Source organism: Oryzias latipes, chromosome 5 (assembly GCF_002234675.1).
Source record: "Oryzias latipes chromosome 5, ASM223467v1".
Lineage (NCBI taxonomy): Eukaryota > Metazoa > Chordata > Actinopteri > Beloniformes > Adrianichthyidae > Oryzias > Oryzias latipes.
In genome coordinates, this window is record NC_019863.2 from 20097413 (window position 1) to 20119415 (window position 22003).

Consider the following 22003-nt stretch of genomic DNA (forward strand, 5'->3'; position numbering starts at 1 on the left):
ACATCAGTTCACTGGGTTTAATTGGGGGGCTCTCTTTCTCATCTTGTCCTCCCTGGGGAGAAGGTGGTGCGGTTGTGTTGGTGGAAGGCGGGGGCGGCCCGATGTCCAGGCTGCAGGTCGCCCAACAAAGGGAGGTGCTGGGGGCCTTGTAAAGCTGTGGGAGACGAGGGGTCTGCTTTTCAAAATAAAAGCTTTCATCTTCATGCGGCTCAGAGTCCATCTCTTAATGAACCGATGGTTTCCGGTTTAAGTATTGTGACGGGGCCGGAAGTGGCTGAGCTGTATTATGAGGGGGGCCCGGGAGGTGATAGGCATAAAGGAGAGATGAGGAGGGGGGGCAGATCAGAGAGGGAGGCGGCGCGGCTCTATCCTTCATCTCAGGAGTGGCTCCATCTGCGGCATCAGTGAGGTAGGGCTCCGCATCGATCGGCGCAGACAGAGCAGGACCACAAGCTGGTTCTTGTTCTGCCATCGTTGTCTGGTTTCGGTCACTGACGCACGGGCTGCGCACGGCGGAACCTATTTACTGTTTTCGTCCACGCTCGCGGTGGGATCTGCGGTTCGGAGAGAGTCAGGTGAGACTGCGTGTGCACGAGGATTTTTTTACAGGCTGCATGTGCACGCGTTTTCACATTTTGGGGGAGCGTTAGCAAATGACGCACTCACGCGCAACAACGTTTGCGCACACGGCTCTGCTGTATCTAAAACGACGGTATTCCCGCTTTTGTTCCGGGATCAAAGAAGGACCTGGGTTCGTGTTCTGCTCCATCACTCACTCAGCCCTCTAGCCGAGGTGAGAGGATGAGGCTGCTGCTTCTGCTGGACCACCGATGTTTTTGAATTGTGTGGGCGTGGCCTTAGTCGCTCTTGTTCATGTCCGTCTTCCAGAGCCGCTGAAGGTAACTTTAGGTGTTCGTAGCTCCAGCTGGACCGCCGAAAAGGGGATTAAAGGTGGCTGATTCTAGGGGCCCAGAAAGGGGGCCCACAGAGGCCCCTAAAGATGATGAAATGATAAAAGAAAAAAAATGATTTCAGTAAGTCATTAACCAATATATAATCACAAATATTTCATTTTCAATTTCATGTTAAAAATAATAATTTTAATTGAAAATGAGCACTGAGAAGGGTAGATAAAGTCTGGTGTGTGCAGCAGACAAGGATGACTGCTCTTGGTCCAGTCAGAGAAGTTTACAAGTTGGTGACTATATTAGAAATGATATATTATATAAAATACCATGTATTTCATGTATGCCAAGTACACTATACAACACCAGGTCCAGGACCCTCCTCTTGTCAGGGAGAAATCTAAAGGATTTTGAAGAAGAGATTGAACAGGGTACAGATGAAAGTAAGAGGGCAGAAACACAGATGACAGAGAGTGAGGACAAAATAAATTTGCTGCTGTGTTAGTGGCACTTTAAAGATTATTTTCCTGGGGCCCAAAATCCCGATAGCAGTACTCCTTGAGCTCCAGTAATGGTAAGACGTATGGGTATTGACATATTAATACTTGAAAACAAACTGCCACAGTATGTCTAAAAAAAAAACATTCCAGGTAATGCCTTCTTTTAACTCAAGCTGAATGTTGTAGGGTTACAAAAGAAAAAAAAAAGCAGACCAGTATTCCCATTTTAATTTTGACTTGCAATGTTTTGAAAAAAGACTCAAAGAAAATTTGGTACTGAGTCATCAGGCAGGGTTTGATGCAATAATGACCTTCTCAATTGATTTAGAAGACAAAATTAGCAGGAGATCAAAAAATGTTTCTGATTTTGAGTCTTTAGTTTAATTTAAATGTATGTGTTCTGTGACCATTCAACACTGATGTTATGTTGTTGGAGCTCCGGGGATGTGAGAAGCAGCTGGGCTGTAAGCAGAAGCTTTAATTTGATGTTCAGGGTCTTTGGTTTTCTGAAGTTCTGATGCAAAAATCACAGCTTCTGAAGTTTGAAAACTCAGCTGCTTTGATGTTCAGTTGTTTCAAGTTTCCTGCATGTTCAGTGATGGGGGGCTATGGTCTCACCAACATCCTCTTTATTGTGTTGTAGTCGGTGGGGTGGAAAGGAAGTCGGTACCTGGCAGAGTCTTATAGGAAGGAGCACAAAAATTGATCTTTTTGGGGTGCAGGTAAAAGGTTATAGGTCACTGACTTGTCACCTGTGCAGATGTGAGTGCCGTCCACCCCCAAATTAATAATTTATGTTGGTGACCTAATTTCTTCCAAGCCTTTGATGCTGACACAGCAGGTTCCCTCAAAGCCTGGTCCACGGACGGTGTCTGGGTGGTTCGGTCCTTTTCAGTCGTCTTCTGCTGCCAATGAAGATGAGAAGGTCTTCTTCTTGAAGACCATGTCTCAGTTTAAACTAGAAACTTATAACCACATCTGATTTCATAACAGGTGATGTGGTATTTTGTGCTCTCAATCTATGATCAATGCTACAGTCAGAACCTACCCTTCCAGAATGATACCTAAGATTTGGATCAGCATGTTCTGACCGGTCCACCTCCAGATGCTCTGGTTCTCTTTAGTGTCCATCAGACCACTGTTCCACAGGTTCTTGTTCAATGTTGCACTTCAGACATAACTTATAGAGATTTTTCTAAATGGGTCAGAAGTGATCCACTCTTCTCTTAAACACTTCCTGTTTTCTTGATGAAACGCAGGATCCAGCGAGTCTTTGCTTGTAGTATTCTGGGTCATTTTTTAGTTTGGTCTCTAATATTTGAGGTGAAATGTCTTTTTTCAGCTGGTGAACTGTTAACTATCGGGCTGACTTCAGGATAGGAGCAAAGAGGAGCTTCTCTGGGGGAGAGGAGCTTATTAGGACAGGCCCTCCTCAGCAGCTGTGGGGAGTCATTTAAACGAAGACAGAGAAAGAACAACTTCCAATGAAGGACAGTAAAAACTGCGCTGTCCTGGTTTAGTTAACATAGGGACTGGAATAATTCTGTAGGTGCTGGAAATGAGTTGCAAAGACCCAAATATTACTATTTACATCCATCTATCCATCAATCTTCCCTAACCGATTTATATTGAGTTGGCTCTAGGTTAAGTCAGATGAATGCAGGCGTTTAGTTAAACTAAATCATCAGAAAACCGACCAGCTTTTGTGGTTCTGTTGTAAAAGTCTAAAATCAGCAGCCATCTTGAATTGTTGTTTTACTCTCCTGGCTACAGCACTCATCATGTGATTGAAAACAGCAAATTAGAGTTAATGCCAGGTGTACTGGGAATTGGAACATTTAGTCATTTATTTCAATATTTGGGGTTTTATATTTTGCATGAATGGGGGGCCGATTGATTGACAAGATATGATCAAATCTCAGCTATTACTTTGTATGTTCTGATTAGTATTTGATTGTTTGGTGATGACGTAACTGATCGAGATTGTGACAACCATTGAGTAGCTTTCTGATAAACCCAGAATAAGCCAATGGTTCATGTTATCACTGAATTTGTCCATCTACGTCTACACATCATTGAGTCACAACAATACTTTGATTCTCCAAACAAAATGTTTATCCGATTAAAACATCACCTACCCAGACAAACATGATGTCAGAGTAAGTGTAGGGGTATTGTGGGGCTATGTTCAATGGTGGGGAGGGGTTTGTGGAGCTGCTTTTGTTCTCTAATAATCAGTGACAGACTGGAGTGATGGATGAGATTCTCCGTGCTTGAAGGAAATCACCTCGCGATGCTTTTTTGTATCCAGTAAAAATCGTGTTTTTGGTGTTTTTAACTTATTCTTGTAGCAATTTTCTTATGATTGAGGGCATATATAAAGAAAATTAAGCTTCAAATTGCATTTCTGAGTATTTTTTTATTCAAATCGTTTTGAAGTGGGAGCAGATAAAATAGCCTGTGCATTTCTACAATTGCCGGGCCACAAGCTTTCTGCTTTGCTCCAATCTGATGCATCGACTTGTAGACACATAGATCCATCTTCATCTTCGTATTCCTCGTCTGAGCTGGCATCTGGCTCAATAGTGTTTGGTTGGATAGCTCCAAATAGCTCGTCATTTTTGTTGCACTACAAATGTAAGTTGGGGTTCTGAAGGGCTGTAAGCAAGCGAGAGAAAGTGTAAACGGATGATGGGGAATGAGGACAGGCTTACTCCACGCTAACTGTCCTGCCCACAATGCAAAGGTAAATTTCCGAAACTACTGCTGCTTTGCACAAACTATGTTCTAGAAAACGATGCAGATTTTTTGATTTTGACTAAAAATGGCGTAATTATGATTAATAGAACACCAGACTATTAATGTGCTTTAAAAATTGATATTAAGATGACTGACGTGGGACTTAAAAACCCCATTATTGTTTAATGTTGCTCTTTCTCCTTCACTTCTAAATGATCCATACTCCAACTTGAACTGACTGAGGCCTGCAGAGGCTGAGATGAAGCTCCCTGGTTTAGGATGTCCACTCCTGGGACAGAATCCCTGCTGCATTTTTAATCCATCCCACTACAGAATGATAGACTCGGGGTATCCATAACTAGAATAATGATCGTCTCAGGTCCTGTGCAGCAGCATTTGTTGTGTTAACACTAAACCCATCTTTAGTCTCTCAGATTTAGGGCTTTTCTGTGTTTTTCCACACCTTCCATTCTGGAAAAGCAGCAGAAAGCTGCTTGGCTCTGTGAAAATATGTCATTTCTGTTTGGACTTAAACAGTTGTGCATGCTCCATGTTTGGGCTTATCTTCACCAGCCTCTCTTTGTGTTCAGGCACGTCTAAGCCCAAAGGTTTTCTCTCTTGCTGTGGTCCAGCTGGTTCAGATGATGGAGACGGTCCTTGGCCTGCTTCTTCTCAGCTCAGTGTCTCTGAAGGAAGTGATCAGTGAGTTTTTTCTTGTTTTTTCCATAAATCAACTCATTTGTGTTTGTTTTTTTAGGGGATTCTTTTTACAAGTTGAACTTGTGTTTTTTTACCCTAATTGTTATGACAACTAAATGTAATGTAAATAATTGCAAATCTTTTTCATTTTAATCAGGTGTTTTTTCTTGTGTTTTGACTTTGATCTTTATAATATAATTAATTTCACATACCAACATTTGTTACTTAAACCTCATTAATTTACATGTTGTAGAGCAGATTATTTACCTTTTTTATCTTTCATTATAAACCTATGATGAATAGTATTTATTTTTATAATTCAGATAATACATACAAGCCTCAGCTATATTCAAATTGAGTATTTTTTAAGTGGAATAATGTTTACAATTTAATGCAGTTTTTTGTTAATTCTTGAACTTCAGTTTAAATCTGGAAAAGCAAAGCCTTTATATGGAAAAGCTTAATGTTGATGTCACGCTTGAGTCACAACTCCAAAACTGTCAACTTTTCTTAGCATGTTCAGTATCACCACAAGGACCAATAAAGTATTGATTTTGATAAAAGCTGCTAGTTTTACTCCTGTTGCTCTGGTTCTTGCCTCATATTTTGACACACATCTAGCACACATCAGCAGCTTAATTTTGAGTTCAGGGAACAGGGAGAGCTCATCATTACATCATCAGAGTTTGTCATTCAAAAACCCTTTCCTGATGATTTCACTGGAAATGTTTTGCAGGTGGAGATGTGTGCGTGTCAGGTCATGACAGTGGACCTGTGTTTGAAGAAGAGCCAAGCAGCCTAATTTATCCAGAGGGCTTGACTGAAGGGAAGGTGACCCTCAGCTGCCAGGCAAGGGCCAATCCAGCAGCTTCATACAGGTGGGTCAAATCCGGCTGCATGAAGAACCCGCACTCATGGGGCAACAGATGTCTCTGCAGCTGCTTGCATGTCAGCTTTAACCATAAAACCTGCACCGGGTGATGTTTTCACTGCTTGGCAGGTGGCTCCTGAATGGCACTGAGGTCCCCCTGGGATCAGAGCGCCACACCTTGGTGGCCGGCAACCTGGTGATCAGCAGTCCAGAGCCTTCTCGGGACACGGGCTCGTACCAATGTCTCGTCATCAACCGCTGCGGCACTATCATCAGCAGAGCAGCTAATCTCAAATTTGGATGTGAGAGAAACCTACAGCTATTTTCAGATCACTCCAGATTTATAAATAGAGAAATGTTTGGAGTTGAAGAAAATGATTTCGCTTTTCCTGTTAGCATTCCCTTCTTGCTTTTCACTTTGTCATCTTTCTACAGACCTCCATGACTTCTCTCCTGACAGTAGGAGTCCACAGACTGCATATGAGGGTGTGGGTACCTTTCTGGCTTGTCAACCCCCTCCACATTACCCAGGTAATGCTAAAAAGTTCCATGTCTGAGTAAGAAACATGCTTAGAATAATGTAGTCTTTGGCTGTATTCAGACTGCACACATTTAGTTTGCTTAAGTTAACCAGTGTTCGTTTCCCCCGATTACCTAGAACAAATATTCAGTCTGAATACACCCAAGTGGGCCATCGTCTGGGACCAGGAAACGCTCTCGGATGCATCTTTGGAAGTGGTCTCAGTTAGATTCCAATGAACTGAGCTTCGGTTCACTCTGAGATTCCTTAGTCTGAATACAATATGTACTCGGAGCAGAATAACTGAACCAAAACGACTACCATAGCCGGTGGTCACATGATCCAAACACAGTCAGAATGTAGCAACCGAAGAGCCGCGAACAAATGTAAAGCAACGATTGTCGTGTTAAAAAAGAGCAAATAGAGTCCAACGCCTTACTTGATACAATGTTTATGTAACACAATTGAAAACGCTTTACGTGCTTTTCTGTGTTTCTTTGTGGCACATACTGCTCTGACATCACCCTAAAAGCTACCTCTCAAAACAATGACATAACACCACAGCGATGAGAGACAGCAACTCATTGAAATGTGGTTGGATGAATGGAGGCTCATCAAAACAAATTTTAACGTAATGCACATTGCTTCTAACCGTTTTTCAGACAATCTATGTCGTAAACGATTATCGGTGTACCTTCTTAGACATCTTCTTGTCAGTAACCGGCCTTCAGCATGCCTCCAACGAAGTAGAAAAGTGAATAAAAAGGGTTGAGTATGATGTTGATACAGGCATTTAAAATCAGTCAGCAAAATATAAAGTTTGAATGAACTATCCCGAGAAGAATTATAAAACACAGGACTTCCATAATTTCAGTTTCTAGTTGCTTTGCCTCGCCCTTGTAATTCCTGACCAAGGAGTGAGGACATTTTTGTTCACATGTTTTTTTTTTACTAGCTTTGGTTGGGATCAGGAAAGGCCGGTTGACAGATATCTAAATATAGACCAAACGCAATGTTCAGGACTCGATCTGGACCAAATTAAGGGGACTGGGTCCGGACCAAACAGTTTTCCCAGTCTGAATGCATCCTTCATCTTTTTACAGAAAATATTTGTAATGATCTTAAACTACACCAACATTTATGAGTATCAGTTGATCCAGAGAGAGTTCTGATGCCTATGAAACATCTGGATGTGTGTTTTCTACAGCCCTGTCCTACCGCTGGTTGATCAATGAGTTCCCGAACTTCATCAGGGCGGATGATGGCCGCTGGTTCGTGTCTCAGGTTTCGGGGAACCTGTTCCTGGCCAAAGCAGAGCCGAACGATACTGCAAACTACTTCTGCTTCACAACCATCAACCTGGACATAAGCACCAAGAGCACCTTCAGCAAACCCATCCCACTTTCCGTGCTGCCCAATGGTATGAATGCTCTAAATCTGGGTACAATCAGGTTACAATGAGAGACTGGATGTGTGTTTCAAGATCCACTTCCTGAATCCATGATTTTGAGGAAACCAAACCCTTTTTTTAAAGATTTAACTGATCAGGATTTCTGTTTTTTATTTTGGCAGGCAGGTTTGTCACATTTGAGTCTGCACTGACATCTAGTGGTTGAGAAAATATTGAAGGATAGATGAAGTATAGACAGATGGATGTCATTTTTGGATGGTGGGGATGTTGTGTTGATGACAAAACAATGGTTATTGTGTGATTTATAGATTTTGTTGTACTTTCAGCTAATCCCAGGAAGTCAGCTCCGACCATCAAGGTGCGCTTTCCTGCAGAGACGTATGCGCTTACTGGACACACTGTGACCCTGGAGTGCTTTGCTTATGGAAAGTGAGTTATTTTAATCTAAAACACTTTTCTTACCGTAACATAGCTGTTGCCTGAACTCCTCTTGCTTTGAAGAGTTGCTTCTGTCGTGTGTTTCTGCTATCAGATGAAAACCATAAAAAGAAAACTGTGTTAAGAACATCTTACCTCTGATCAAACATCTGAACTCTAATCATCTGTTCTGTTGTCCTCACTGTACATTTTTACAACAGTCCAGTCCCAAAGCTTCGATGGAGGAAGGTGGACGGACTAATGCCGTCCAAAACCGGCTCTTCTGCAGAGGGCCCCACCCTCATCCTGCCTGACCTCTCTTTTGATGATGAAGGTGTTTACGAATGTGAAGCCTACAACTCAGAAGGAAGGGACACACATCAAGGACGGATTTCAGTTCAAGGTGCCACAAAGAGACTTTTTCTCCTTTGACTACTTAATTCATCAAGCCTTGTTCATATATGCGTATCTATATATGCATACTCATAAACACACACAATGTACTGCATTTTATACATCTTTATGAACTGTTAAGTTTGTACAAACCCTCCATCACTGCATTTCGTACATTCTTTGAATTTTCAAAATGTAAATATCTCCACTTCAATGCCTTTGTGCTTGATTTGATATCAGTGGAATATTAGTTGCCTATTCCTATAGACATGATGCATTGACTGTTTTAAGTCAAATTGACCATATAGAAGTACCTGCTGGCTTTAAGAAGCTAAAATCCCATATATGTCTATTAAGAAATACACAGCTATTACTCAGTAATTCTATTTGTCAGAATGTAATGAATACAATTATTTTTGCACTGCTACTTTTTTTTTGCAAACAGGATCTTGCCAATCCAAAATTTTTTCATTGTTTTTTTTTTCTCTACTTCAAGTTATTAAAGTTATAAACTGACCAATCAGATGCTTCAAAAAAAGTAGGTGGTCTTATGTCAAACACTCAAAATGATTGACAGATTTTCCAGAACCCGCTTTCAAGTGGTAGGGCTGTGGACTCCTGATTGGCGAGAGTGGTTTTCATAGAAATGATGACTCAGCCCAACTCGAACCAATCACTACTTACTGACGTTGTCTATCTCCAATATGGCAATGTCTGTATGGTGAACAAATGGTGGCTGAATTGACTTTATTTCACTGGAGGCCATTCTAACAATTTTCCATGGTTGACGTCACACTCATTCTATTCAGTTCTCATATTTAGTCAATGGTATAATGACAGTAAAATTAAGTGTAATGTAATGTAATGTAATGTAATGTAATGTAATGTAATGTAATCTAATCTAATCTAATCTAATCTAATCTAATCTAATCTAATCTAATCTAATCTAAATTCTATAGTACCAACACTGTTCATCCCTTATCCCCCCCTGCAGCTCAGCCGGATTGGGTTCAAGTGATGAGTGACTCAGAAGTGGAGATCAGCTCGGAGCTTCTCTGGAGCTGTCTGTCATCTGGGAAACCCCGCCCCTCTGTACGCTGGCTCCGTAACGGGCAGCCTGTTATCACACAGGTATCACTTTGGAAAAGACTTTATGATGAACACATCTTAAATATTTTTACCTTTGGATTTGTTTAAAGTTTTACACTTTTTTTATTGTTAGGCTGACCACAGTTGTGATTAGGAGTTTTATCATAAATTGGTTGAACTTTCCACACAGGAGTGCATGTTTGTTCATCGATGTACTGAGTTTTTTTGCACAGCTGAAGTTTGGAGGTAGAATGAATGATTGGGTTGTCTATCAAGCATTAATGCTTCCCATTCATCTCCTCAGATTACCGTTAAGGTCACCCCTGTTTCTGAGGGTTCCTCCCCCTGTGACCTGCTTCTTTGCTTTACTTACCTTCAGTGCTGCATTGTGTCATTTATTGTTTTGCTTCTCCCTGCGGATCTCCAGGACCGGGTTGAGGTGAACGGAGCTAATCTTAAAATCAGTTCACTGGCCCTGGATGATTCTGGGATGTATCAGTGTGTGGCTGAAAACAAACATGGCACCATCTACGCTTCTGCTGAGCTGAGAGTCCAAGGTATGAACAAGCTCCCTTTACTGAGCATTTCTGTCTGCTTACATGAGAGGACGACGTCTTCCTCCATGTTGCTGTCTGCTTTTTCCCTCCAGTTCAAGCCCCAGACTTCAGGTTGAATCCAGTCCGGAGGCTAATCCCGGCAGCTAGGGGAGGGCAGGTGATGATCGAGTGCCGCCCTCGAGCTGCCCCAAAGCCCATCCTGTTCTGGAGCCGTGGGACGGAGCTGCTCGCCAACAGTAGCAGGTAGTTCAGTAGCAAAGGCTCGGCACAAATACAGATGCCCGTCTAGTATGATATAAGTTCATCAGAAACATGAACTGATAGCTCACATTTCTTGATACTTTGCCATGAAACCTCTTCATTATGCCCTTCTTCTTTAAAGCCACTGAAGGTCAAATTATTAATAATTTCATGAAAATATGGTAGGAGATGACCAGTATTGTTTTCTGGGAGTTGTCTGTATGAGAAAGACAATCTAGAGATGAGAAGGTTTAAAAATGTGCAGACGTGTGAATACATCCACATTAGTAACAGATTCTTTTACTGACAGTGAAAGCGAAACATACTATAACTTAACTCTAAGTAGCCTTGGGCCTTTTTATTGTTTTGGAGTATTTTACTGGAATAATATACCTTTAAAACATTTTTTTTGTGGCAATGTTTGATATCTGTTGTCTCAGTACAACCCCAGCTTTTTTTATGTTTTCATTTCATTACAAAATAGTTTAACAGTAGAACTGAAACCCAAGTTAAAGTCGTACATTTTGTATTTTTTACTGCAAAATTCCCTAAAATAGATAGTGAACTGTTGTTATATTTTACATTATAGATGCAAAATTTATAGATAAAATAAAAATAATAAATCCAAGAAAAAAATATCAAACTGCTCACCTCATCATCTGTTTGAAACTTCAAAAAATTAGCATATTTTTCGAAATTGTTTAGTTTATAAATGTTTCCAACACATTTACTGTTTTTGTATGACTGTTACATTCTATCATAACTATACTTGTCAATTTTGCTATTTGATGCTACTGTGTAGTGGTGAAATAACGTGGTTTGTATTTATTCGAATTTCTTGATTTCTATTGTTAAAGTTAAAGTCTCATTAGTTGTCATGCACCTATTTGTGGACAATTTGTTCTCTGCATTTGACCCATCCCCTGGAGGAGCGGTGAGCTACAGACACAGCCACAGTTAGGAATCATTTGGTGGATTAACCCCCCAGTCTAACCCTGAATGCTGAGTGTCAAGCAGGGAGGCATTGGGTCCTATTTTTAGTCTGGGGAATGACTGGGCCATGGATTTAACGTCATGATCTTCCAGTCTTCGGGCAGACGCTCTACCGCAAGGCCACTGGCTTATACAAGTTCAGCACAAGGACAGCAGGGAACTTGCAACTTGCAACTTGTAAAATAAAATACACGGTCACAAATTTTCAGCCATTTCAATTTTGGAAATAATGTGTCATCATAACTCTTGTGGTGTTTGTTTAAACCAAACATTTCAAAGCGAATAACTTATTTAAAAACATCTTTCCATATTAAGAGTTGTTTGTTTATTATTACTGTTCTTACACCTTAATTTTTAACAACATCCAAGTGTATCACACTGTTTAGCCCACAAAGTCTGTTTTACACAGTAACTGTCAGCTGAATTTGCACAACAGTTGAGTTGTATATAGGTTTAGTCATTTATTGATGCATAGTTATATTTTGTATTTTGGGTGAATGTTTCAGGTATCCTGTAAATATCCTACCAAATCTTTTTTATTTAACTGCAAACCTTTTATTTAACCTTTAACCTTTTGGTATTCAGAGCGAACAGGAAAGTAAGCATCTCATTGTGCAGAGAAACCTGTTTCCTTACTGTACATATGACAATAAACCCTTTGAATCTTAAATTTGAAAACCATGTGATCCATATGTAATCGAAAACAGCCACTGTGGTTGGCAAACATATACCATACCATACCACGTATTTGATCAGGCAAGTTTCCTGTTCTTCTGATGGAGCACAGCCTTCACAACCTGCAGAGCAAAAAAATCATTGCCTCCATTTGTATTCACATCAGGAAGAACACTTCACCAGCAATACCTGCCCTTATCTGCAGCAGGGCTGAGCCAGTCTCTCTGAAGACCACTTTTGTTTTCTCAGAATCACTGTGGCTCCGGACGGAACGCTATGGATCAGAAATGTCAGCCGGGCTGATGAGGGAAAATACACCTGCTTTGCTGAAAACTACCTGGGCAAGGCCAACAGCACGGGACACCTGTCTGTCAGAGGTAAAGTCATTACCAGAATTAACATTCTGACAAAGTACAGCGCCACCTACAGCCTGACGCAATGATCAAACCCATCTTATCCATCCATTTAAATCATGGTTAAATCCCACATTAGGAAGTCATTGGAGAAATATATTAGGTCCCTCTCATCCCAAACACCATGAATCCTTCAAGCACAATGAGTTTTTTACATGATTTTTGTTTTTTGTTTTTCACCAGCATCCTGCTTTTTCCCTTCTTGGCTTCCTGTAGACAGATTTAGTTTTTCTGCAGCTTTCTCATCACTTTATGGTTGCCCTGATCAGAACATTAATAGTATTACAATTTTTTTAATGGCAAATCTCTGGATTGTCCTGACAAGAGCCACCATGTCTATGCAGAATCTCAGGTAGTCTGTCATACATGCCAACACCCCCTCCCCCCGAATTTCGACAAACAATTATTGTTTGTAGAAATTATGATGCTTGCTGCAAGACAACTGTATGGTCACTGAAGACAGACCAAGTTGTGAATAGATTAAGGGAAGAGGAAGCCTTTTTTGTGTTTTGTTGGGATGATTGCTTTGCATGCACTTTGGTACAAAGACTAAAGTGCTGTAAGTGTCAGAAAGCTGTGGAGACCAAGCAGCTCATGTCTTGAGTTGCATTCACACCACCCTTATTCAAGCAGCCATTTTCAAAGAAAAGTCCACGTAAATGTGCTTTTTGGGCCTCTGGATTAAAAACTCTACAAACAAAACAACTGTTTGATGGAGGAGAAATGAATAATTGCGGTTTGTGCCTGGCTGAAATTATGACACCAAGTCTTTCACTATATCGTAATAGAGCAGTGATAGGAAAATGCTATAGAAAATCAAGATATGTGAGATTTATACTGCTTCAAATTTTCACACCAAGCCTCTTCCAACTGTAGCCCCTCCCTTCTTGTCTAGTGTGAGCACCATGGTTGAAACGCACGTTCAATAGCCAGCGTTTAACCCTTTCTTTAATGCTCATCACATTTCCGGTGTGTCCATAGCTTTTGGCCTCTGCAAGTCAAACTGACATCATGTGACTCCAGTCCAAGTCTCCAGCACTGATATGTTAAAACATAGAGTTCACTAAAGCCTGTTTGAAACAAAGAAATATTTGCTACTGAGATGTGACACAGGATGACTTATCTCACTCACGGATGTGCTGTGGTCCAGAGACCCAACATGCAGCCAGATTTTTGGCTTTGTTGTTCATCCTCTTGATGTTTTTTTCCTCTGTGCTCTTTCCTGTAGATGCCACCAAGATCACCCTCGCCCCCTCCAATGCAGACATCAATCAGGGGGAAAATGTCACGCTGCAGTGCCATGCCTCCCATGACCCCACCATGGACCTGACCTTCACTTGGGCCCTCAAAGGGGTCCTGCTAGACCTAGAGGACCCCGCAGGGCGGTACTTCCGTATCCAGGGGGTGAGTGTTGGAATATGGGCAGGGGGCGATTTCTTGGATGATGGGGGTTCTTTATGCGCATGCCTGGGACGTTCAGCAGAATAGGAAGCAGGAGAGCAGGTTCCTCTGCCCAAATGTTTACAAACGTCAGCTTGAAGGAAAGCTCTGATGGTCAAGGCAGCAGTTTTTTGCAGCAGCTGATTTGCTGAAAGCCAATTTAAAGGGATATTACCAAAACATCTCTGTTTGCAGCAGGTTATGAGATCATTTTTAGGAGAACTAGCCTCTTAATGGAATTGTGCATGATGAACAAAGTCCTCTGCCGTCTGTTTCTGTCTGAGTGAGAATGAAGTTCTCCAGCTGCTTTGCTGACATCTTACTCCAGAACTCTTACCCCCGCCCCCCACTGTCCTCTCAGCAGGAGAACATCGGCGACCTCTTGATTGTTAATGCTCAGCTAAGCCAGGCGGGGATCTTCACATGCACTGCTCAGACAGTTGTGGACAGTGCTTCTGCTTCAGCAAGACTGGTGGTTCGAGGTAAAAGATCCACCATGAACCGACACGAACATCCCACTTCTGTTTGGACATTGGATCTGCAAAGAACTAGCCTGTTATCTGGTGTCTGGTGTTTTCTTTAGCAGTGTTCACCATAACTGCTTGTGTCACCCCAGTCTGACCTGCTACTGTTCCACTGAGCTCACACTCGACGTCATCTCCTGATTTTAGCCCCCCCGGGACCTCCTGGTGGAATTCTGGTGAAGATGGTGACGGACACATCTGTGGAGCTCTGGTGGAGTCACGGCCATGATAACCACAGCCCCATCGGCAAGTACATCATCATGGGGCAGTCGTCTTTGTCCTCAGAGTGGAAGAAGATGAGAACAGGTGAGGGATTTTAGAGCTACACGTACATTGGGCTTCAGGTGAGTGGTGGGGACTCACTGAGCCTTCTTGAGTCAGACAGCTGCTGACACCATGCTTCATCCTTCCCCCATGCCACTGTGCAACAGAACCCGCCAACATCGAAGGGAATGCAGAGTCGGCTCGTGTGATTGGACTAATGGCTTGGATGGATTACCGGTTCCAGGTGATTGCCAGTAACATCTTGGGCAAAGGAGAGCCCAGCCAGCCATCCGCCAGGATTCGCACGCAGCCTGCAGGTGAGCCGTCCCGTTAAAGAGGGTAGAGGAAGTCCACAGGTGAGCTGTCCCTTAAAAAGGGAGAAAAGTCCAACTAGCTGAAACAAGCACAAAATTGCCCGAGACTTTGTAAAGAAAACAGTTCTCCAACAGGGCTCTGGCCCCATTGAATCAATCATTTTTCAAGCTAAAAGTCTGTCTTTATATTATCTTTTATCTCATCCGAAAAAGTAAAGGCAACTTGATTTATCTGGGTTTTTTCAATTAAACTGCAAAACGATTTTATTTTGCTTTTTAATCTGATCTGCCTCTGAATTTAATGCTACACGTATGTATGTTGGGCCCTCAGCTCCCACTGTGGCCCCCAGTGGACTTGGTGGAGGAGGGGGAGATCATCATGAGCTGATAGTGACGTGGACGGTGAGTGGATTCTGCATTCTCAGATCATTAGTATGCAGACTTGAAGCTCTCCATCTTTTAGCCTTAAGATTCATTAATAAAAGTGAGAGTCTCTAAATGCTCATTTTAGAGTTCCCTTTATGTTTGGAGGGTTAGCTTATATCTTCTCTGATCATGACTGATAAAACAAAAGGTCACCAAGACTGTTGTTTCCACATTTTGGTCACAATGAAATCTCTACACTTGTTGCTGCTGACAGCTACTACACAGAGCTCTGATTTGGACCTTCTCAAGTTATGGAGAAGTTAAATGTTAACTTGCTGGTCTGTTGATGGTTTCTTCCTAAATCCTGCAGCCCATGGCCAGGGAGTACCAAAATGGGGATGGCTTTGGATATATCCTGGCGTTCAGGAGGAAAGGCACAGCAGCGTGGTCCGAAGTTCGAATCCCACATGTGGAGTCCTCTCGACATGTGTACTACAATCAAAGCCTGGCACCGTACACTCCCTTTGAGGTGAAAATCCAGGCTTATAACCGGAAAGGAGTGGGTCCATTCAGCCAGACGGTGGAGGTCCACTCTGCGGAAGAAGGTGGGTCAATGCAAATTGATAGGTCAGATGACTCCCACTGTCTCAGAGTCTGTTGGCTGAGGTCAGCAGTTGGAGTTCTTTAAAAAGTTTGGAGGACTCAGATGCTGGAATGGCCTTTCCAACTGAACCCTTAGAACATGATGGGATAAAACAGTCTGTGAATGAGGAGTGATATCTCCTGTGTGATAAAGGACCATGAATTCAACTTTTTAAATGAATAGATAGCTGTTGGTCACCTAAACAGACCATTGTTGCATGGTTAACAATAGGCCTTTTTTGGATTGATTTATGTTATTGCTGCTGAAAATATTTGCATCGGAGAGCAGCTGTCACATATTGTGAACCTCAGACATAGTTTGTCTCTACCTGACCACCAGAGGGCACCCACAACTTATTGATATTTGAGATTAACAGTTACATTCATCTTTAGTCATTAAAGGGTTGTCTGTATGCAATGCTGTTTACAGTGACTAAAAGTTCAATATCTCACCCAAAGACACACTGACTGTAAAGACTGGGACTCCCAGTCAATTGATTGGCCCAACACATCAACTGATCATTTAAAAGACAGACAGATAGATTGATAGATATAATATATATGTATGTAGTGTCTGTTGTAACACTTGTCTTCTTCCAGAACCAACAGTTGGACCAGCGAGCATCAACGCCACGGCCTTGTCCGCTTTTGAGATCCAGGTGTCTTGGGAGCCTGTCCAGCAGCTGAGCGCTAATGGAATCCTGAGAGGATATGAGGTGAAGAGCAGCCTCATTTTAGGAATTTTTACTTTGGTGCATTGTAAAACAGAAACTGAATTGGCATAAGCCCTAGAACTTTCACAAATGTAATTTAAGGTTCATTTTAAATGGTTTAAAGAAGGGGACTGTTGAGGTGGTGCACCCTGTCTCAGCTGTCTGTTTCCATCACAAAACAACACAACATAACAAGAGGTCTTTCAAGGCAAACAGAAAAGACAGTGCGATCTCTACGATCACCTTGTGATGTTGCCAGGGAGTCTGTTTATGTGTGATCCTTTCACCCACTGTGATGTGAATTTTATTTCCTGTTTAGTGCACTTTATCAGTTTTAATCTCACAACTCTGAACAAGAACTTTGCTCATAATAGAGCCGTAAAGGCTGATATGAGCCTCACTTGGCTGTGTTAAATAAGTTAAGGTTGAGGTGATCTGTTTCTCCACACAGCTCCTCCATGACCCTGGCTTCCTGTGTCTCGTTTTTCCTCAGATCCGATACTGGAGACAACATGAGCGGGAAGCGGCAGCAGACAGAGTGAGAACTGCCGGCTTGGAACCAACTGCCAGAGTGTCAGGTCTTCGGCCCAGCACTCGATACCACGTCGCAGTTTTTGCGTATAACAGCGCAGGCACCGGGCCGTCTTCGCCACGCACCACCGTCACCACCCGCAAACCACGTATGGCCTTAGCCTACATGCACTTCAGAGAAATAAAAGGAACAGTAGATAACATAACATTAGAGGAACATTCCATATGTGCTTTCATTGTTTGACGGGTGTTGAGTCTCCCAGGGCCGGCTCACCCTTGGCTTTATTACGAGACATCAGCTCAACACGGGGAAAGACAGCAGGTTTCCTTTAGAATAGTTTTAGTTAGCAACCAGCAAGCCCTTACGGGGGTATTTTCTAGTAATGTTTGACCCACAGGGTGGAAATCCCACAGTGTCCTCTGCCAGTCATAACTCCCAGACTGTTTGAGATTCAATTGTGGAATTATTTCAGACAGCTTTAATTTGGGCCCACATTGCACCGTGTGGCTGTACATTTGTGTTCTGTATGGTGTCACTTTCAAATATTGAATTCCTATTCACCTTTTTCAGCTCCCAACCGTCCTCCTGGAAACGTTTCATGGAAAATCCAAGGCTCCCAGGTGGCAGTAAGGTGGGATCATGTGACGGCCTTGCACAACGAGTCAGCGGTCCTGGGCTACAAAGTGAGTGGATTAAACAAAAGGTTCTTCTTAGAGGAGATGGATTTGTGTGTTTGTGTGTGTGAGGACAACACACAAACAAGAATTGACACCCTGACGTTTCAACACACCCAACCCTGAAGATGTCTGTTTCTAGTTGTTCAAATGACTTGTCCTGACTCGGGGTCACCACGCCACCCGATTTCATTTCTTTTAAGTTACTGATTTACTAGTGTCATGATTTCTAAATTACAGATATACACATCACTTAACATCCAAATAACAAAGTCAAAGATCGGCTTTATGAGTCTGAGTCATCTATAATAAACACAAATAAAAGAAACAATGACCCCCCCCCCCCCACACACACACACACACACACTTTTTAATATAGAAAGAGCATTAGCAAAAATGTAAGAATTAGACATGCAGTCTGGAACTGCATGTCAGGGCAAACAGGTAGCATGTCGTGCTTCTCAAGCCTATAATCTGAGTCCTAATGTGTTACATGGCTCCGGTTAAAAAATAAATTAGATTATGATTAAATTAGATTATGCAGATATATTTATATGTAGATGACACGCTAATATATATAAACCTACTGTCAGATCCATAAATGAACCTGTCACTTTAAAAAAAAGTGACAAGTTTGCTGCAGACTAGCAGTAAGGCCTTGTGTTGGAAAGCTCTTGATGGCTCAGAGCCATTGATGAGCTTTGACAAAGCTTTCTGCTCACATGAAAAGGTCTTCTGTCATAGAAAGTTTTGTGTTGTTAGACTAGGGCTAAGGTTTATCCTGCATAAAGCCCAATTCTGATTCTAACATCTGGAAATTACCACTGGGTCAGGTCCTGTACAAGCATGAGGACCAGACGGTTCTAAAGCTTCTGGACAAGACGAAGACATCAGTGAGCCTGCCTCAGCCAAAAGACAATGGCTATGTCGTGCTGGAGATCCGGTCCTGGGGCGAAGGTGGAGACGGACCAGCTCATGAGATCATTGTGTCCCGAGACTCAGGTGAAAAGCAAGCAAAGATGTCTCCCACAGAACCCTGCAAGCCCGTGTCCGGAAATATTTAAAAACTAAATAAATAGCTAAAAGGCAGAGATGAGCTTGGTAGCCTATATGTGCAGCGTCCTCATGAACGTCTATGTGTTTCAGGAACGGGGATGATGGTGCAGAATAACTCGTCCTCCGTCCAGTCCTCCAGTCTGCTACTCCTCATCCTCTTTCTCTCTCTTATGGACCTGTGATCTTCATCATTCAGAGGACTTTTTCTGTCAGTGAAGCAGAGACTGAGCCGTGCCTGTGGTGGGGGGAGGGGGGTCACTTTTTAGCTTTTTCTTACGGGAAAGAGAATCTTTAAAATGATGCGGGGGTTAAGGGGAACATCCACCATGTGATACCCCTCTAGATGGCTGTGTAGGGTGGTTTGGACGTTTGAGGGGGGTGGGGATGTTTACACCGACAGGAAATGGACTGATGAGTCGCCATTATTTTGCTTCACATCCTCAGCTGGAAAACCATCTCTTCGATACTACTTGGAGAAGGAACAGACATCCCAATGACCTGCAGCTCCTGCACACACTCTGTTTGTTAAGAGATGTCACATGACTGTGACATCACTGTCAGAATTTGTGACAGTAGATTGGCCACTTCACACTTGAAATTACTGAAGGAAGTACATATAATTAAACAACTTAATGCAAGACATTGTTTAAGGCATGCTTGACATCACACTAGCTAGATGGGTGACACCCTACTGTCTGTCATACAACAACCAAGGCTCCATGTGTTGGAGTTGTACCATCCGTACCAGCCAGTGTCAGGAATGAAACTGAGGATCTGCTGTTGATGACTGGTATGGGGTCTGTCTACTCTCAATGACTGCAGAAACTCTGCCTTGTTCTCTGTTGGCTGCTTTACTGCTGATAAGCTGAAGCAGGCAGAGATGAGGAGCTGCAATCAAAGACATAAAAAAAATAATCTCGTCTTCATCAACAAACGATCAGTTTAAAGTTTACAAAACTCCTGTGACCTTGTTGGTCCGATTATCTGATTGGCCAGTTCATTTCACAATAGTTTTCTAAAGGATACTTTCAAGAAAGTAGCACGTATGAGTGCCACAAAAGTATGTGTTCTGATTGACTTAGATGAAGCCAGTTCTGCTGATAGGGTTTATACAACTCAGATGTGGAGCGTTCTTATGTTGTAAGACATTTTATTATAATGTGGATAGATTTGTTTTTTCTTGTCAAACAATCCTCAACAGTAGACATTCAGGCACTAATGGAGTGAGAACAGTCGCAATGTACTGCTGGTTTTCCTTCTTGGAGGACCTCAGCTCCTCTTTTTCATCCCTATGGGTCTATTTGGAAGAAATTTAAACTTTTGATTCAAGCTTCTCCCCTTTAGACATTTCTCTTAATCCTATACTTTCTTCTGTCTTAATCATATTTTTGTTTTTTCATTATGTCCAGACTCCTACAGGTTTATGGTTTCATCTTTTGATCCTGTTAGTCAGAAGTTTGTTGCTGTTGAAATCTGTCATAGCTCATTGTTGACTAAAGCTAAGATTTGTATGAAAATCGACCAGATCTGTTTCTTCTAGCAGTCATCCAGGCCCAGGAAATTGCCACTATGGCCAGGTTTATTTCCAAAATGCTCCTGCATTTTTTTCTCAGAAACACTGATGTGTAAAAAGTGTTGAATGTGACTTTCTAATGTACACAAGTTTCAACAGCAACACAGATTTTCTTTGCAGTTTCATCTGTTGCCATGGTCAGTCATTTGCTTTGTTGGCTGCTTGACATGCAGTGACAGAAACAACTGTGTTATAAGCAAAAATATGTGTACAAAGTTGGTAGTGGCTACACAGTCATTTGTGTGAACTAAGAATGTTAAGGGACCAAAGACACAACCCTGTGGGGCTCCGTTGCTATTGTATACACATGTCTCTCCAGTCATACTGCCTTAGATCTACTGGTTAAAAAATTAAAGATCCACTGACTTGGAAGTGGAGTTAGTCCCACATATTTCAATTTGCTAGTCTCTATGTGGGAACTTAAAGCATTGCAAATGTTTGTTTTCACCCAAGGCTTCCAGTTTGGAAACATTTTAACATTTTTCTGCAAACTTGCCAATTCGTGTCAAACTTGCCAATAAATTCCACCACTGCTTCTGTAAACACGTCATCCCTCCGTCTGAACATCTCCCATTCTGGTGTGTCCTGCAAGGTTTAGCTCTCAACCTCCTCTGACCTGGGGTTTACATTTCTAGATTTTGTTTATTTAGTATTACGATACTTTCAAATGGTCTCAATAGTATGAATAACAGTCTACACAAGTGACTGTCACTGTAGAGAAGAAAACCCATTGTACTGCAGCAGAACAAGACTTAAATACCATCTGCAACAACGGCACTACGGAGAAAGAGGAAGGTAAGGAACAATGACCCCCAGTGGTCCAGGTCTATAGCAAAAAAAAAAAAAAGAAAAATACCTAGCAGCATGACTCAAAAATGTGGACTGAATTTGTTTTTTAAAGTCTGGTTTAGTTGTGTTAAAATGTTTTATCCAATAGACTCTGGATTGTCATCTCCATGCCTAACTAACAGATGTGCAGCTGCTCTCAAGGTAGAAGATTGTCTCCACTTTTCTGCCAGCGTTCATCTTTCCCCATACTGGTCTCCACTCCCTCATCTGGGTGGGTTAGATGAGAGAGGCATCACTTGTAAATATGATTTCAAATAAACATCTTGGTTTGTTCTCCAGCATTGTGTGTGTGTGCTCACTCCACTATGAATTGACCTAACTTGAAACCATCCCAATAGTCCTGAAACATGCAGGTGCAGCTCAGGAGCTGGATTCCTCCCCCTGCATGGGTACCTTTAAAGTCTGAACTACAAAAATGTCAGACTACTCTTGTAACAACTTAAATTTATGAACTATTGCTTTTCCTTAAGGAATTGACTTTTCTGAATCTGTATTGCTGTTTTATTTTATTTTATGCTGTCTTGGCCAAGACCCGTAAAAATACACTTTTTTTCCCCAAAGTGTGAAAGGTGGACAATACATTTTTAAAAACCTCTGTCAGCAGTTGACTTACAAGTTCCTTAAAACGTGTAAT

At 42.0% G+C, this 22003-nt stretch overlaps 1 protein-coding gene across 4 annotated transcripts; it reads left to right on the plus strand.

Moving 5' to 3' along the window:
* Positions 1-262: 262 nt before the first annotated feature.
* On the plus strand, positions 263-21647 carry cntn2 (contactin 2). 4 transcript variants are annotated; one of them, XM_020703360.2, is made up of 23 exons: positions 263-409; positions 4735-4846; positions 5580-5721; positions 5844-6016; positions 6150-6245; positions 7442-7654; positions 7972-8074; positions 8284-8465; positions 9450-9586; positions 9972-10101; positions 10194-10344; positions 12259-12386; positions 13651-13826; positions 14227-14344; positions 14534-14692; positions 14818-14967; positions 15296-15366; positions 15701-15935; positions 16573-16688; positions 17179-17365; positions 17788-17900; positions 18725-18893; positions 19038-21647. In XM_020703360.2, exons 2-23 carry the CDS (start codon positions 4786-4788, stop codon positions 19127-19129), a joined length of 3102 nt encoding a protein of 1033 aa, XP_020559019.1. In that variant the 5' UTR covers positions 263-409; positions 4735-4785; the 3' UTR covers positions 19130-21647. The 4 variants fall into 4 exon arrangements, with proteins under 4 accessions (XP_020559019.1, XP_011473529.1, XP_011473528.1 ...); XM_011475227.3 differs by having other exon boundaries at positions 265-409; positions 14224-14344; XM_011475226.2 differs by lacking the exon at positions 263-409 and adding an exon at positions 416-575 and having other exon boundaries at positions 14224-14344.
* Positions 21648-22003: the final 356 nt, after the last annotated feature.

Bases quoted from the DNA above. Each gene is read 5' to 3' on its own strand.
- cntn2 (XM_011475227.3), top strand. From the start codon at position 4,786: ATGATGGAGACGGTCCTTGGCCTGCTTCTTCTCAGCTCAGTGTCTCTG. The intron at 7,655-7,971 runs GTATGAATGCTC...TTGTACTTTCAG, and splicing joins ACTTTCCGTGCTGCCCAATG to CTAATCCCAGGAAGTCAGCT. The intron at 18,894-19,037 runs GTGAAAAGCAAG...TATGTGTTTCAG, and splicing joins CATTGTGTCCCGAGACTCAG to GAACGGGGATGATGGTGCAG.